Genomic DNA, 16,739 nt, shown 5'->3' on the forward strand with positions numbered 1-16,739 from the left:
GTTGCCAGACATGAAACCTTCAGTAAGATTACCTGGGTAGTCAGGATGACTGAAAGTGAACTAGGATTTCATTGTGTTATGCCCTTTTGTGGTCAGGCACATGTGCCAAGTGGGTTTATTTACTGCTCCAGCGCATGCACTGGGCCCAGGGGTGGTGTTTTTGTTTTGATGGGCTTTGCTTGGCCCTGTGGCCAAGGGGCCAGAACTTGGAGGTGTATAGGGCTATTTTAGGCGGTGCTGTAAGGTAAACTCAGCTCTGTATGAGCTAAAGGTATGACTACTATTGTATGTAAATAACCCTCGGAGACCAGCACTGCCTGGACCAATCAGAAACTGGTGGTGTTTTTTAGCTGGGGCTTGTGTCAGATGGATTATTATTATTGTCTGGTTGGTTGCCCCTGCTGGGTGCCAGTGAGGAGCACCAGCCTGTCAATCAGGGAACATTATCAATCCTCCCAATTAAGAATTAGTCACTGGTGCTATGGGTTGGGTGGAAGCTCCTTTGTGCAACCTCATTGGGTATTCCCCATTGGTGATGATTTTCCTTGGGAATGACCATAATATCATTGGTGTGGTAATGAATGGTCTTAGTGGAAATCAATACATCAGGCAAACTACAGACATCCCCCCTTGCTGAAAACCAGTGATCTATGGGAAAACCCATCACAAAATAGGCACTGCAGCTTATGTTCTCCACCCCCCCCCCCCCCCAACACCACTGAACTTGTCTGGACAAGTCATTTACTATACCAATCAATAACCAATGAGTGGAGGTTAAGGCAACTCCCCCCCCCCCCATTGATGTTGTTGCAACCTGGTATGGGATGATGTCATAGCTCATTTGAATAATGTACAGTCAAAGTTGTAAACAAGTTTCTACAAGATAAAGATCTGTTGTGTGGAGTATTGTGCATAACAGTGCTCAGTTATACTGAGAGATGCAATCACTTTCACACGTGTAGGCTGAAAATTTGGATATATTTTTTTACACAAACAAGCATGTGCTGTGATAAACAATTATTTGGAATGGGTAAGTTAATAATACATCCATGGTTGTGCCTATGATTAACTTGTTATGGGGTAAATATTTTAATTCAATTTTAAACAAAGCTAGTTGGTTATCTTAATGACAACTCTGGAGATGGTGTCACTTCTTACGTTTTAGCCCATATCAGTGGTGTGTGTTCTAGAACAATGTGGTTAACATTTGTTTTTAATTAATTGGTTTGATTGTGTTTTTTTCCTCTTTTTTTCTTCTCTCTTTGTTTTTTTGTTGTTGTGTTTTTTTTTGGGGGGAGACAAAATCAAGTGTCAAAATAGCTAGTCAGCCAATAATGTAGTCATGACGATGGATAATAACAACAGAATAGAATAGAGCCACGCGAAACTGAAAATACCACAATGTATTGTAAGCTTGCTCATTTCCTTTTTCCCATTTCCCATTTTTTTGTTTCCTTTTCAATTATAAAGTCTGATGTCCGATAAAATCATCACACAAGATATCTACTCATTGCACCCGGGAACTTAAAACAAAGGGAATTCATGTCATTCCTTGATTTGCAAAGAACAGACAAATATTACAAAATTTGCTTTTAAAAAATAAGATATACAACTAAATTCAAAGAAATTGTGAAGAGATAGAAAGTAATACGATAATTAGATGATTAGGCCTACAGTGCTTTCAAGATAAAGAAAAGAAGAAAACAATATTTTTACATTATTCATGCTTTGAAGATAAAATAAAGGTTTTGTTCTCAGCAGGGTAAAACAACTTTGGTTGAACACTGTTTTATTTGGTGGCTTGCCGAGTATCAAGCACATGCATGTACCAACATCCGCAAAAGATAATGTGAATTTCTGAGTAAAATATCAGGAAATAGAATGATGTTTATTTCAATAGTGGCAATGAAAATATTAAAGTGAACACAATTGTTTTGTATCTGCAGTTAAAACACGTCTTTACAAGTAGCCTTGACGGCTCACGGGCTAGGATTGTGGGCGATAGCGGTGTGTGGAATAGCGGTGTGTGTATGGGGCTGAGTACAAGTACACAGGCGCTGTGTGTGTGCGTGAGAGTGAGGTGTGCCATTCTGTAAAGAGTCAGTCGGGGGACATTCGGGCTGGCTGAGGTGCTCTATGGTTTTAGCTTTATTAGTCTACACAGCCTTGATCAAGGCTACTTTACAAGTAGACATCTATTCTGATAAGAAAGTTACGTAGTTTCATCTCTCATTGGTTTGGAATCGATAAACATGGTGTAACAGGTTGGCCCATTGTTTTTTTGCACTGTCATTCACCTCAGTGGACCCCGGTTGAAATCCATCTTCAAACTAGAGCCTAGATGTGGTTTGGGTTTCAGTTCCTACCTGATTGCAACGGGGCTTCCCCCTTGCGCTCTTTGTACTGTGTAATCAAATAAATTAAAAACTATTGGGCGTTCAGCTTGTAACTTTGTTTGATCACGTGACCATAACAGGAAATCTGCCGCTACATTAAGAGAATGAACTTTGATTGGCCAGCACCACCTATTACTCATGTAAAAACTTGGGTCTTACATTTATTCAATCAGTTTGTAATTATAAGCACCACGGTTGTTGAGCTCTCACTTAATTTGACAACACACGATTCATCCAAAGCCATAATGCTCACCTTAATAGCAGAGTTGGTCACCTTAATGGCAATGTTCTGGGTAAGCCAGAAAATTCTGGGTAAGCCATATCAGTAGACTAGACTATTTAATGTTTGAATGGAGCCAGAAACAAAACTGATTTGCTAAAAGTTGTGATTGATTTCATTGTTAGGATTTGTGTATTACGAAGTGATGATCACCAAGAATTAAAACAGGATTGAAAGAACAAAGATGTGTTGAGTCATCAACCACCAGTTCTTTTCAGAACCAACACTACTCATGGTGTTACCACAAACTTCTCTTAGTTAAACCTCCACCACGCAAAGTTTTAAATCCTACTTAAAGATGTGATGGATACAAATACGATTCACAAAGATTTGACAGGCTAGTTGCAACTTTCAGGAGTTAGTTGCTGCAAATTAACTCTTAACAACAACAAATAATAATAATAATAATAATAATAATAATAATAATAATAATAACAACACTTAGAAAGTGCCTTTTCCAAAGGATGCAAAGCACTCAGAGAATGACCAAGAAAAAAAACCTGTAACCTCTTTCCAAGAGAATAAAGATGGTTTTGTTTTGTTGTTCCTCATCCAGAACGTAGAGTACGAAACCGAGCTTACTCGGAGAACAACAGTGATGACTTAAGAGAAGAGGAGGCAGAGGCCGAAGATTCGGGAGCCTCTTCAAGAATGCCACTCCCGGATGTGGTGGCGTTTCGGGATCGTTCCAACTCAGCCCCGACCAACCTGATGCGACCGGAGATAAGCGTCGGCCGAGAGCTGCGTAGAATAAGTGATGAGTTCCACTTGACGTACCACGACCGACAGGTAAGACTTTTTTACAGGTGTGTGATTTTTTTCAGAATTTTGTTTCCCGATTTCAGATGTTTTCCCTAAATCACCTTGAGCCTTTGGATCAAAGCAGTAAAATAAAAAGCGCACCATGTCTAAGTCTGAAGTTATCCCAGAGTAAGGTTAACACAACAAAGTTGCTTTGAACTGATTTAAAAACTGAAATGGTTGACGGGACAAGAACTCATTATGGTCTGTCAATATCAGGCACAGTTTACACATGACATGATTCATGAGTTAAATCCTAAACCCCTCTGGTGTAATATTCCAAAGCTGGTAAGTGCCAATTTTCCTATAATTTCCAACCATAACCGAATTACACCAAAAGTGTCTTCCGAGCCGGCACGACACATTTCACGCATGAGTGCTTGTCATGATCGCTCAATGCTGCCTTGGGTGTAATATCATATCAAATTACACTGCATCAAACGCAATCCCTTAGACTATCAGCTTATAACGTCCGCAATCAATTTATAGGAAACAATGACTTACATTTACATTTGCTGAAATCATATGGTACAAGAACACACACCCCCAAAAAGAAATCCTAAATCACACCAACAAAAGTTTAGGGATAATATTTGAAGGAAATTTTGTTTTGGCTTGCAATTCTGTGAACATGGGTGCTATCTAGAACCTCCCAGATTTTACCTGAAGGTTGACAGACTCTGTGCAAAAACCAAACTTAAATAACTACAGGTTTGGAGTCGGGTGCAATTCCATTAGGAAAATTTACTGTAGGTCTGATGCTTTGCTCAGAACTTGAACAAAGAGTAAAAACAATAGTATTTTTTTGCTGGATAGTATGGTGCACTAAATTACCGGTAGTGTGCGTGACTTGTTCACATCCAAAGCAAGACATTACCCCTCAGTAAATTAAGTAGGTTAGTTTGAGGTCTGAGAATCCAGGGTAGGGGAAAAGATTCAGGAAGTGGAATGAAGCCTCATTGGCAACATCTGGTTGCTTCTGATTGCAAAGATTTGAAAATGTCTTTACTTGTTGACACTGCAAACGGAAATTGGAAGGTTATTTAGGGACTACCGTGGCTTATTGTAGATGTCTAATAGAATTATATTGTCACCTCTTTATGATTGGGTGTCAGGATGTCAAATAATTACCGTTGTGTTAAGGAGGAGTGAAAATACAGGGGACCTTAAAAAGCATTTTTTATTGATTGTTTTCATGCAATTGTGGTCACTAATTATTAGTAATTGGACACAAAAAAGGGTGTTTAAAAATATTTTGACAAAATTGGAACATTGGCATGGTTTCAAAGAGTACTTTTTATAGCCACACAGTGAAAATTTGCTCCTTCACAAATACTTCAATTTAAATTTTGTCTTGAGGGTGGTATGAGTGTTATAAGTTTGAAACGGAAAATGTAACAAGTTGTCCTTTGTTGTGCTGCGGTGCATTTTCCCATTAATATATGCCATTAGAAAGATGAATGACAAGAAAAAGGTCCATTGCCACTTCTGCAAGCACTATGTAGTCCAACAGGAGGAGGATATGGCTCCTCAATAAGAAGAAACTAACAGGTACCTACAGACTGGAAATATTTACTGGAAATGTAAAGATTGAAGTACGGAAAAGATTGTGTCCATCAAAAGTACTTTGTAATGTTTGAGACCAAGATAAGTCTTGTTTCAAAATCAGATTTAGTCATGTGTTTTTGACAGTTGTTTTTGACAGTTCAATTGTTTGTTTTAAGAGAGGAAAACAATAGGTAGCTACAGACCGGAAATATTCAGTTGAAATTTAAATATTGGAATATGTAAATGATTGTATCCATCAAAATTACTTTGTGATATTTGACTGTTTCAAAACAAGAATGTTCATGTGTTGAGGACAGTTGTTTTTGACAGTTCAATTGTTTGTTTTTAAAATAACAAAAAGGCCCCAGCAAGCTGCAAAATGTCAATGTTTTTCCCGCAAGTCATCAACGGGGTGATTTAATTCCCAATAAAAACATGTGATTAATACACGGCTTCCGGTTACGGTAATAGCAGACGAGTCCCCGTGCATCTGATACACATTTAAAACTCTCTTGATTAAATTTGAGTGTAATGACGACATTGTGAAACAATGCCAGAGAGGGATGAGGGTAGGTTGTCTATCATGCCTTTGTAATGAGTCATACAAAGTGAGTGTAACGCTGGCTGGTTGATTGTTATGCGTCTGAACCCTCGGCTGTACTGCGATGCCTTTGTACACCTTTATACACCGACGACATCCTGTCGTATGGAAGGGCTTCAACCCAAGGATGTGGGTCTTGACCCCTTAGGAGAGAAAAATCAATTGTGTCAAGGAACATTCACTCTCCAGACCATCTTCAAATTACTTGTGGTTAATTGATTTCTTCTTTTAACCCTAGCTATATTGGCCGCTGCACTGCCAGCAGTTTGTACAGAGTCAAGGTTAAAACATTGTCTGCGAATAATTCTCTCTCTTAATTGATAATCAATAACGTGTCACTGCATTTAGAATCAAATAAGGGAACAATTGAAGTGCAAACAACACTCGCTGAACGGTATTGGCATTGTCATTGTCGGTTGGGCTTTTACAAGGGATATACTGATAAAAAACAAATGTGGTTTGGGAAACTAGGACAGAAAGAAATCAGTCTAGGTGAGATAAGGCTTTGTATGGTACTTGATTTCATCACCCCTGTTAGGGAAGGCAGGTGATTTCCTGGTTTCCTGTGGAATGCTCAAAATATCACCAGCTACTTATCTGTTTTCTCTTAGATTTAGGAGATGCATAAATTGATAAAGACTTGTCAATAATATTTATTATGACATAAATGGGTTCAGACTTATGTAGTCAAGCTTTTAAAAACACCCCCCCCCCCAAAAAAAAAAAAAAAAAAACAAGCTTTAAAACTTAAAACTTTTTTTTTTTCTTTAAGTTTTAAGTGGAACTTCCTGATTTAAAAGAGAACCAGAAGACTTCACTCAACCGTAAAGATACTATCCTACTTTTCTTTTCCCCCTCCCTTACATTTTATTTCATGCTACTGAACTTCAAAGGGTGCCCTACCCTGCCTGGGATAACTTTCTTGGAAATGACCCACTCATCATGCCATGTGTGGATTCTATTTGAGGTGTTGCTTTGTGTTGATGATGGCTTTGTTTCTCATTGTATCGTGACCTTCACCAAGGGGTCATCTTGGGACTCTTTGTACTAATTGTTATTTTGACAAGTTCAAGATGACAATCCGTTAGGGATTGGTGATGTGCCCACATTATTAATCATGTTGCAATTGATTAGTCATGCTCCCAATCATGCAATAGTGCTAATGGGTACTGATTCTCATTGTACTCTTGAAGGGGACAGACTATTTTCCCTTCCAGCCTCGATTTGGTCACCTTAATTATGAATGACAAAGACTTGCGGAAGAGTTATTTAACATTGCCCTCTTTTTCTTCTTCTTCGAAACAGATGCTTCGAGCCCGACGGCAACAGAATTTTCTCCAGCGACTCCAGGCCATACTGCAGTTGCATAGCCATCATCAACCACGCCATGATCGCCATGACGGCAGTCCAGTCTGATCAACCAACCAGACTGGCACAAAGTACCAGTGAATGCCATGTCCATGGCTTCACCCCCTGAAATGCTGCATTTACGTGTGATGTCCTGGACTAGCTGGCAGTTCTCGCAATTTATTTTAAAACATTGTTGACAGCTCAATGCGATGAGGAGGAAAAGTTGCCCCGAAACTTTTAACGTGGAGGACGGTGGAGACATTCTCGAATGCCTTTTATTGGATAAGAACCGAACTTTTTCACCGAGAAATCCTGCCAGGGTTCCAGGAAAAACAATGCTGTGTGGTTCCAGGTGAGCCATCAACGAGAAATATCAACTAAATTACGCAGGACATTTGTTTCCTAAAAAGTGTGTGCACTTGAAAAAAACTTTAAACTTAACGTGTACAGGGACGCTTCTTTATACCTTTTTGCTACAATGAGTTGGAACGACTCTTTGTACAACTACTTTCGACCAAGGACAGTTTATACTTGAAAGACAAGAACACTGAGAAACTGTGCATGATTTTTTGTCCATTCTAGCTGCAATAAGACACTGAAAACTCTTTGTGTGCTACAAAAAAAAAAGCAAAATGCCAGTTGGAATTCCCAGGACTTCTCTTCTGATTGTGATAAGTGGAGCAGTGTTTGTTGGAAGCGTAATGTTTAAGTGAGTATCGACATTTGTGTCTGATCTGCTGATGGTCAGGCGTGCAGAAGGGTTGTCAAGTCATATAAAGACAAGGGTTCAAGTTATTTAAGTCAAGACCTAACCAAGCTACAAGAAGGCCAACCTACTCGGTTCCCATTTCAATGATTGGGGTTGCATAAATACAAAAAGTTTACATTCTCTTACCCCCACCACCATCATCCCCCCACACCCCACCCCCACAACTTCTTCCATTTCCCTTGTCAATATAATACGCTAGATGTTTGTACAGAAAATGTTTCACTTTGACTGTTTTTGATGTTAAGTAGTTGTCGTTACGGTTTAAAGCAGTGCTTGAATCACTGTTATAATACCTCCTATCAGACACAGTGTTTTATTGAAAAGCTGTGCGATATACCAGTATAATTGCTACTATCCCTATTTAAATGTGCTTTCTCAGAAGCTACCTCAATTATTGATAAAGCATTTGTAAAGCCATGCGCTAAACTAAAAGATGTCTGCAGTTAACCACTGACCAGTATTAATCTATTATGCAATGTTTGTATACTGCGAAGTCTGTGGTAGTGACAGTTGCACAATATATAGCTTGGTGTTTTTGGTATGCACCTTTTTAATACGAAGTGGCAGGCAGTGTACCGTAATCATTGAGGAATGGTTTATTTTCCCTCTTGGATGGAAAGACCAAAACATTTGCTGTCCATCTTGTGCCATGCTTTGTTTTCTTCATGTGCGACCATGCCCTCCTCTTACTTACTCGCAAACTTTGTACACTTTTGTCTGTGAACAAAGTTTAGTGGTCGATGAACGAAGTACAGTGGATGATGAACAATGTCGCAGTGTTTTCCTTAAGACAGTGGTGCACAGGACAAAATGTCAATTAAACTTCTGAGGACCAGTCAAAATTCTTGTGGTCAAGCCAGCCACATTGGTCTCCTGGCCCAGAATGCCCATATGCTTTCAAAGTCAAGTCCCTTACAAATGACAATGTTGAAAGAAAACCTTTGAAATGGACACATGCATATACAAAGCTGCCGACTTGTGTAATGACAAACTCCCTGATCTGGCTGGCTAGTCACTAAACAAGTAAAAGGTAAACCCTTTGGATTTCCCAACTAGCATCAATTATTACCAACTGACACAATTTAACATCACTTTCTACACACTCTACTGGTCAGGAAATAACAATACAGCTCCTGTATCACCCCCAAAACCCATGCACACTTTAAATTGAATTTAATGTAAAGGAAAGCTCAAATGTTTGTAATATACAAGTAAAATAACTACTTAGAGTAAAAATGCCCATGGAAACTTATAGTAATTTAATTATGAATAGTAAGCATAAAAGTGTTAAAGGAAATCAAGCTACTCTTGGTTTTTATTTATTATTTGTTAACTTGATCCAAAGTCAAGTTGAAAGCCTGTACATGTTTGCTTTTGTTTTATTTTCACAAAGGGAAATTACAATACTGGTATTTCCAACACTGACAATTATTTTAAAAATCAAGGAGATCATCTCACTTTGCATTAAAAGAGAACTTTACTGTAATGTGATGCGATGTTATACAAGTGTTATAAACTTTCCAACAGTTTCAAACAATTTAATTAAATGCTTCCCTGCATTTACAATTTTTGGGAACTTTTATTTTGAAAAGGCAGAGGCTTGAAGGCAAGTACACTTTTGGCTATCTTTGTCAGGTTACCTGTATAATGGTTTAATTTCACATTTCCTATAGAGGAGCCAGACTATTATCCGGCCTTGATGTCACTTCATTGCATTGAAAGGTGGGCAAAAAACAAGATGGCCGCACCATTCAAAATGTGCATTTCTAAAAGAAATACCAGTGTTGTATTTTTCATCAAATACTAGAAATTATCAAGCTAATAGACTTTAAACAAGCCTTTGTCGTGAATACACCACCATTTTTAGACAGAAAATGCGAAAGTCATTTTTTGGTACATTGGTTTGTATGAGAGACTAGCCAAAATGGCTGCACTATGATAAAAGATCCATACGCATGAATATCTGGTAGACTGTAGCTGTAATTCTGTGTCAAAAAAAAACTCACAAGCTTTGTGACATATAATTCCGCAGTGTTGCCTTATTGACATTTATTTTCCAAAGATTATCCAAACAATTTTTGTTTATAAAGAAGTAGTTAAATATTTTTTCCCGATATGGTTTTTATTAGTTTTATTATAATATTTTCTTTTTTCTTTTTAACAATTTCCAACAAAGCTTGCAAATATTCAAATTGATTTGTTTTTTTTAATTTATTGCCAATTACTTTAAAGTACTTGTAGTCAGTACTGTGTACATTGTTCATTTGAAGTGAGTACAATTTCCCCCCCCCCCCAAAAAAAAAAAAACATGGTCAACAGGAATTGAAATATGAAACAATGAATTGCCACCCAGCTGAATTACATGTTTGCCATTCAAATTAAGTGGCTGGGGGGGGGGGGGGGGGGGGGCTGTCAAATCACATAGTGCAGAGTTGTTCCCTTGCATTAGAGCACCATTACTATCAGTGTACTCCATGGCTGGCTCTGTCCACAAAATAAATTCCCCCAGAAACCTGGAGACTTTCAAGTCCACAGTATCAAGGGTTTCATGTAATACCAGTTGTACAAACACATGCTAGCCCGGAAGATATGTGCCCAATTTCATAAAATTAATAAGCAGGAAATACTTCTTGACGAATTTCTTTGCTAAGCAAAAATTGCCACCAGATGCAACGATGTTAACTTAATGTAGTTTTGGCTGGTATCCTGTTTCTGCGAAGCAATACTATGTTGTGCTTAGTAAGTTTCTGAGATTACAGACTTTATGAGGTTGTGCCCTGGTACTTTGTGGCAGTGTATAGCACCTGGGTGTTGTGGCAGTGTGAGGCAATATCTAGGAAGTGATTGAATAATGATTGGATTCATTTGTTTCTTGCCAATTAGCAATGACAACTGGGAGTCAATAGAGGAATTCCTGCGACATGACTTACCAAAGACTTGAACAACAAAGTTTTTTTGTTTTTTTTTAAATTAAGATTTTCAGTACTTTTTCAATGAGCTTGAGGGTGTGGGACAAAAACAATGCAGAGGGAAGAAAGAGATAAAGTGCAAAGTGTATTTACATGTAGGTTATTTATTTCCATGCTATTTATTGTATTTATTACATATATTGTTTTTTTTTGAATAGGCTGAGAGTCTGCAAAGGTGCTATATTGTGTTTACATAATTTAAGAACGCTGGCGTTTTGGGGAAGTCCCGTTGAACGTAACTGTTTCCAAGTTTGGCATTGGTATTGTTTTTCTTATAATTTTGGTTATTTATTATTTGGTTTTCTGACTCTTTGGTCAAACAGGGCACATTTTACTCACATTCACTTTATAGACAACATTCCAATTGGAACAGTTTCCGGATAATTTGTCTCTTTAGAAGAAAAAGGAAAAGTTTTAACACTGACGGAGTAGAAGTTATTTGGTACGGTTTAGTCAGAAACAAGAAATTTTGTAAAAATGTCAGACCTACTACAGCCCTTGACCAGGCTACTTAGCCATAGAAGTCAGGTACCATGCACCAGTACACATGTACCTGATTCCATTGAGGCAAGGTGCCATACTATTTCTTTACCAGCCTCAGTATGGCACCATTGGTTTTCAAAAGGAAAGAGACAAGATGGCTTCATGCCTAAGCCATCTCTGTTTTGTTTAAATCGTACTGAGCACTGAACAGTCATTTGGTAGGGAACCGGACTGTAATTGAATGGCCAGCCTAGTTTTCATAAATATCAGTATGAGATGAAAAGTTTTGTAGGTGGAGGAATGGGGGGGGGGGGGCGGGCGGTAATACGGAATGGAATGGTCGATCAGTAGAGTTTGATGCAACATTCCAACTGATTGGTGCTGTTTGTTTGAATTGGGTGTTTTTCTATCATTAAAGCTAATATACCACAGTGTAAGGATTCATTTGGGCATTATGCTATACTAGATGGACAACATGGATGTAAGGGATATTAAGTTAACCAATGATATGCCATTCCAGTATTAGGTGTTGGCTAAACTTAGATATTCGGATCAGTATAATGGCTTAGTGTGTAAAACTTACTTAAAAGTAAAGAGATGGCACTGGTTCACTAAGTTTTCTAAAAACATACAGTGGTTGTGACCAGCCGAGTTGTGACTGACTTTACTTCTGAGCTGGGCGGGGGTGATTGTGAGCTCATTTCAACTTTGAAATTTTGGATTTAGGAAGTCGTGAAATCCTGTTTGGAAAGTTCATCTGCTTTTTCACTGTGAGTGAAAAGGCAGAAGCTAGCCTGTAGTCAAGGTGGGCGGTAACCTGTTGTACACATCGTGTATAGTAGAGAAATCAAAACAAGACGCAACAAGCTATTGTGCACCTTGAGGAAAGACTACAACTAATGCTGTCCCTTGCTTTGTACCTAACAACTTACTAAAGAGAACTCTTGATTGTAAACAAAAATGTTGGCATCTGAAGGTTTGGATGAATGGCTTTGAGATGTCAAGTAAAATTTGGCTCTCTTTACGTATGTCATACTAATTATTTCTGACCCAACAATCCTGCTAAGGTCTAAATTGTTTGTATTTTCTTTGTTTTGGTTTTAATTACTGAGACTTTGGCTAAGTCAGCCTAATTTTGACAATGAAAAGAGAGACTAGATTATTGCCAAATATGTAATTTATGCACAGTTGTCTGTACAGAAATTTATACATTTTGTAATATAATAACTTTAAAAAGAAAAGTAGAATGCTACTTTAAAACAATTGTAGGTATTTTGTAAAGTATAAATTATTTTATTTTAAAGCTTGGTCTATATACAATCTTGTACAGTTGGGGGAAAGTTGATGATTGAAATCACTCAAGGAATTCAGTGACAAAAATAAATGATTATGTTGCTTAGAGTTAAGACTCTACAATCAACGCTTTTTGTTTTGCCCGAAACAATCCAGTTATTATGTCTTTTTTTTTTTTTCAAATTGAAGAAGCCAATGAACTTTTTTATTTGCATGTTGTTTTGTTTCTAGTTTTTATGCCTTTTTCCAAAAACTTGTTTTCCCTTACAAATTAAAATGGTGCGTTACAATGTTTGCACAGACCCAAAACGCAGGTCAAGTTTTTGGAGGGGTACATTTGGTTTCTAGGGGGTGCTTATAATAAGAGGACAGTTTTTCATTTAACATACAGACAAATGTGTGATTTCAATTTTGAAGATCAACGATCAACCATTAATAGGCCATATGGACCTTTCTTTTGCAATGTTATAGGCGCAAGTTTTACCAGCCATTAGTTGGTAAAAGTAATGACAGCATCACTGACGAAAATTCAATAATTTGTCATTTAATACCATGATGCTTTCAAATTACCCATCTTACTAAATAAATAAGAAATCCATTGTGTCAGCCGAAACGTTCATAAAACGGGGCTTTCAAGTGTTGTATGAAAAAGGCAGATGTGTGCCAACCTCAGATGGCAAAACTTGGGATGTGATGTTGCAAAAGAAAGGTCATGTACCCTGTATACACCATGATAAATACAGTAGATGGTCTTATTTTAGTAGAATGAGACTGACTATTTTCTTTCGGTTTTGTTTTTAAACATAGGGCAAAAATCTAAAGGGGGAAAAAAAGTAGAGTTTGATCATGACAAACGGATATTCATTCATTACTTTTGAAAAATTCTTTTTAGGAAGATTGGCCTAGTTTTTTTTCAAGAACTTGCCTTCTCAACCAAAGCAAGCAGATTGTTTGTAAATGACCTTCAAGTGTCTCTGTAGTTTTTTCTTACATGTACAGATTTTTTACTCGTTTTTTTTTTGAGGGACTTTTGAATGTGCTTCCTGCTGAATACTTTAATTGATGATGAACGAGGAAACAATTTTTTGTCAAAACAGAGACTGATAGTAGACGTCGAAAACAAAACAAAAACATCGACTTGCGAACACTGAAATTTTGTGTCAAATTTTTGACCACATATTTGGACAAGTGACCATTATGTGACTGTTTGTATTTGTACTTTTGACTTAATGAATATACAATTCTCGAAGTGCATTGTGTATACATTTCAGATGGTTGGAAGATGGACGTTTGAAGTAGTTGTTTGGCCTCGAGGCCTGAAAAATGGGTCAATTTCAGTGAGCTGCTTAAGCAGAAAAATTGCTTGACATTATTCTGCTTAGCAAAACTCAGCTATATACCAGTCACACTTTGTACACATAGAATGGTGTTTGGACTGGTTTCCTATTTCTGGTAGCCTAAGCAAATTTTGATTGGTGCTGAGCAACTTTTTATGGTCAAGCAGCTCTATGAAATTGGGCCCTGTTTTATAGTCGTGTGTTGATGAAATTTGAAGAGAGTTTATTGTCGAAAATCTTTTATAAAGAATGCAGTAGTATAGTGTCAGGAAAGCAACTTCTATGATGAATTATGTGATTAGTCAGCATTGGTTATATACTCAAGAAAAAGCTCATCTCACATTTTAGTGGACAATTTGTTTCTGAGGGGCGATAACGATTTCAAACAGAAAGTGTCTTCCGTTTGAAAGTTTGCCTTTTCTTGAATGAAAATTTACGCATTTTTTAATTGGAGTAAACACAAGATATTTTTCACAATTTAATTATTTATTAGGCCTATTTATTAGGTGTCCGTGCAATAATTATGCACGGACACCTCTTGGTTTTGTTTATTTTTTTTGGTAGGGTGGGGATAAGCACAAATTGATAGTTTGTTCTGAAAGTTGTGTGGATACTTATATCTACACTAACAGATAGACCTTGAAAGAAAAGATACAGTTTATTATAGCGTACATCATAAACATCTATAAATTGGTGCATTCAGTGAAATTTTGACAAAAACTAAACAACTCTTGTTTGTGAGCAGAAGGTGCAATCTTTGTTCGAGAAGGGATGTGAATGAATTTGTATCCGTTATTTATGAATAATTACGCCATTGTTACTTATTTATTATCATGTTTTTATTGTCGAGTGAGCATTTTGGAAGTATGAAGTTTTGAAGGGCCATTTTGAAGTTGTTGGTATGTTTTTTTTTAAACATTATTATTGCCATTTTCGTGGCAAATTCTGTGTTTTGTCGAGAACGAACGTGGAGATTTTTTCCCCGAAATGTTAACAATTTTGTAATGAAATGTACAGCATTAATTGAACATTCTGCGGACAATTTGGAGTTAAACAAAGACAAGCTTTTGGTTTTTTGTAATGCATTTTGTAAAGATTAAGCACTAGTAATTGTAAATTTATTGTAAATATGTTTAATTATTCGCAATATTTCATTGAATTAAAGAAAACATTAAAATTCAATAATTGAACATGTTTCTGCTGTTGTAAGTTATTTTTGGTGTCCTACTCTTTCACAAGTCTGTGTTCCTTTCTCCTCATAAAACTCACTATTCATCTTTGGCAAACTATAAAATCCTGCATAATGGTGATTGGAAATAGCAAACACTTTAAAATTTAAGGGAATGTGTACGTTTGGTAATCGCTCTTAAAATGAATGGCCAAAAAATACCTGTGGTGAGAAGCCTTCAGCAGCTTTCTATAGAATATAAAGCAATTTGAGGAACATTTCACTGAGAAAATCTGAGTAGTGTTACTGCAGTAACGCTTCTCGGGTTGTGTATTCCTATAATCAGGGAGTAGTCTTCATGTGTGGACATTATTATTCACACTGTGATTTCCGGCCATATCTCAAAAACGTGACAATCTTTTGAAATTAACTTCCATGTCTTAGTTTTATTGTATAAATCTACATTTATGATTAAAACATTAAAACGATTTAAAAAAAAGTTATACAAAAAGTTATCTAAAATGGGTTTTTTTTTTCTCGTCCTGACGAAATTTACAAAAAAGTAGAATAATAAAAGCGCACGGGGTTGCCTAATAGAGTAATGGGCCTAAGTTTCTGGTGACAAAGAGTCTATTAACAAAAAAGTGCTTAGTATGAAATCGTTTTGCAAAGCAGAAATGGGAGGGATTGAGTCACCAAACAATCCACATCACATCGAGTTGTGATTGGTTAACAGTTCCTGACGAGAAACAGCTCCTGTGCGACTTGGGGCGTTGAGCAATTAGCTCTGTGAACTTTAACCTGGGGTAGGGGGAGGGGTTTGGTGCCGTAAAGAGCTTGGCGGGACCTAAAACCGCACACACGAAAGCCCAAGAGGGTGGTCTGGGCTGTGGTTCATTGTTGTGATGTCAACGTAATCGATGAATCTTGATAGAACAATAACCTCCCAGGAGTGACACACCACTGTTGAAGTGTTTACGTGAGCAGTTTTTATTAAAGTCAAATATTGACAACAGATTGTGTCTGGTTTTTTTCATCAAGATGGGTGGGCTTGTTTGTTTTTTGTTTGTTGGGTGTTGTTGTCGTTTTTTTCACAATTAATCTGCGAGGGGATTTAAAACAATCTACAAGAAACAAACTTTTGTTTGTGTTTTGCATTAACCTTTCTTTTTTTCCGTTGTTCATTAATATCAATCTGTAATTATTCTTCCTCGTGAAGAACACGGTAACGCTTCTAACACTTCTCAGATAATGTATTCCAATAGAAGATTAAGCGTACACAAACCGCTCCAGGTTTTTTTCTCGACAAATTTATCTCAAAAACGCTACCACTTTTTGAAAATAAATTTCCACAGGTTAGCATGGTGTAAAGGGCCTATTTACAGCTGTATAAGAGTAAAACAAACAGTGGGTTACAATTACCAAACTCAATTGCAGTTAGATCAGAACCGCTGATTTGGGACGGCCTGTACTGAGATAGCACAAAACAACAAAGGAAATTTGATGGTAGGCCTACAAAAGAGGAACTGCCAAGCATTAAAAAAGAAGAAGAAAGTGCCCCTTCAAGGAAAAAGGAAAATGTAATTGAGGAAGTAGAAACTGTTTACAAGATTTGTAAAAACTTAAAGGCGAACATGAGCACTAACTAAAATGGAAAAACTTTTTATATCGACCAATATAGAAACCAAGAAATGAAAGTGGATAGGTACCGAAACAGTAGCTTTTCTCCACAAGCAATATCCAA

The 16,739-nt window shown here is 37.2% G+C and overlaps 1 protein-coding gene across 1 annotated transcript in view; it reads left to right on the forward strand.

The window, feature by feature from the left end:
* LOC117288395 overlaps positions 1 to 15,017 on the forward strand; it is a gene marked incomplete at its 5' end in the record, with an annotated part of 44,236 nt that extends 29,219 nt beyond the window's left edge. The window contains 2 exons of the mRNA XM_033769280.1: positions 3,233 to 3,465; positions 6,932 to 15,017. Coding sequence (XP_033625171.1) covers positions 3,233 to 3,465; positions 6,932 to 7,042 — 344 coding nt within the window. The remainder of the gene's footprint in view (positions 1 to 3,232; positions 3,466 to 6,931) is intronic.
* Between the last annotated feature and the right edge of the window lie 1,722 nt (positions 15,018 to 16,739).

This window comes from Asterias rubens, chromosome 1 (assembly GCF_902459465.1).
Source record: "Asterias rubens chromosome 1, eAstRub1.3, whole genome shotgun sequence".
Classification (NCBI taxonomy): Eukaryota; Metazoa; Echinodermata; class Asteroidea; order Forcipulatida; family Asteriidae; genus Asterias; species Asterias rubens.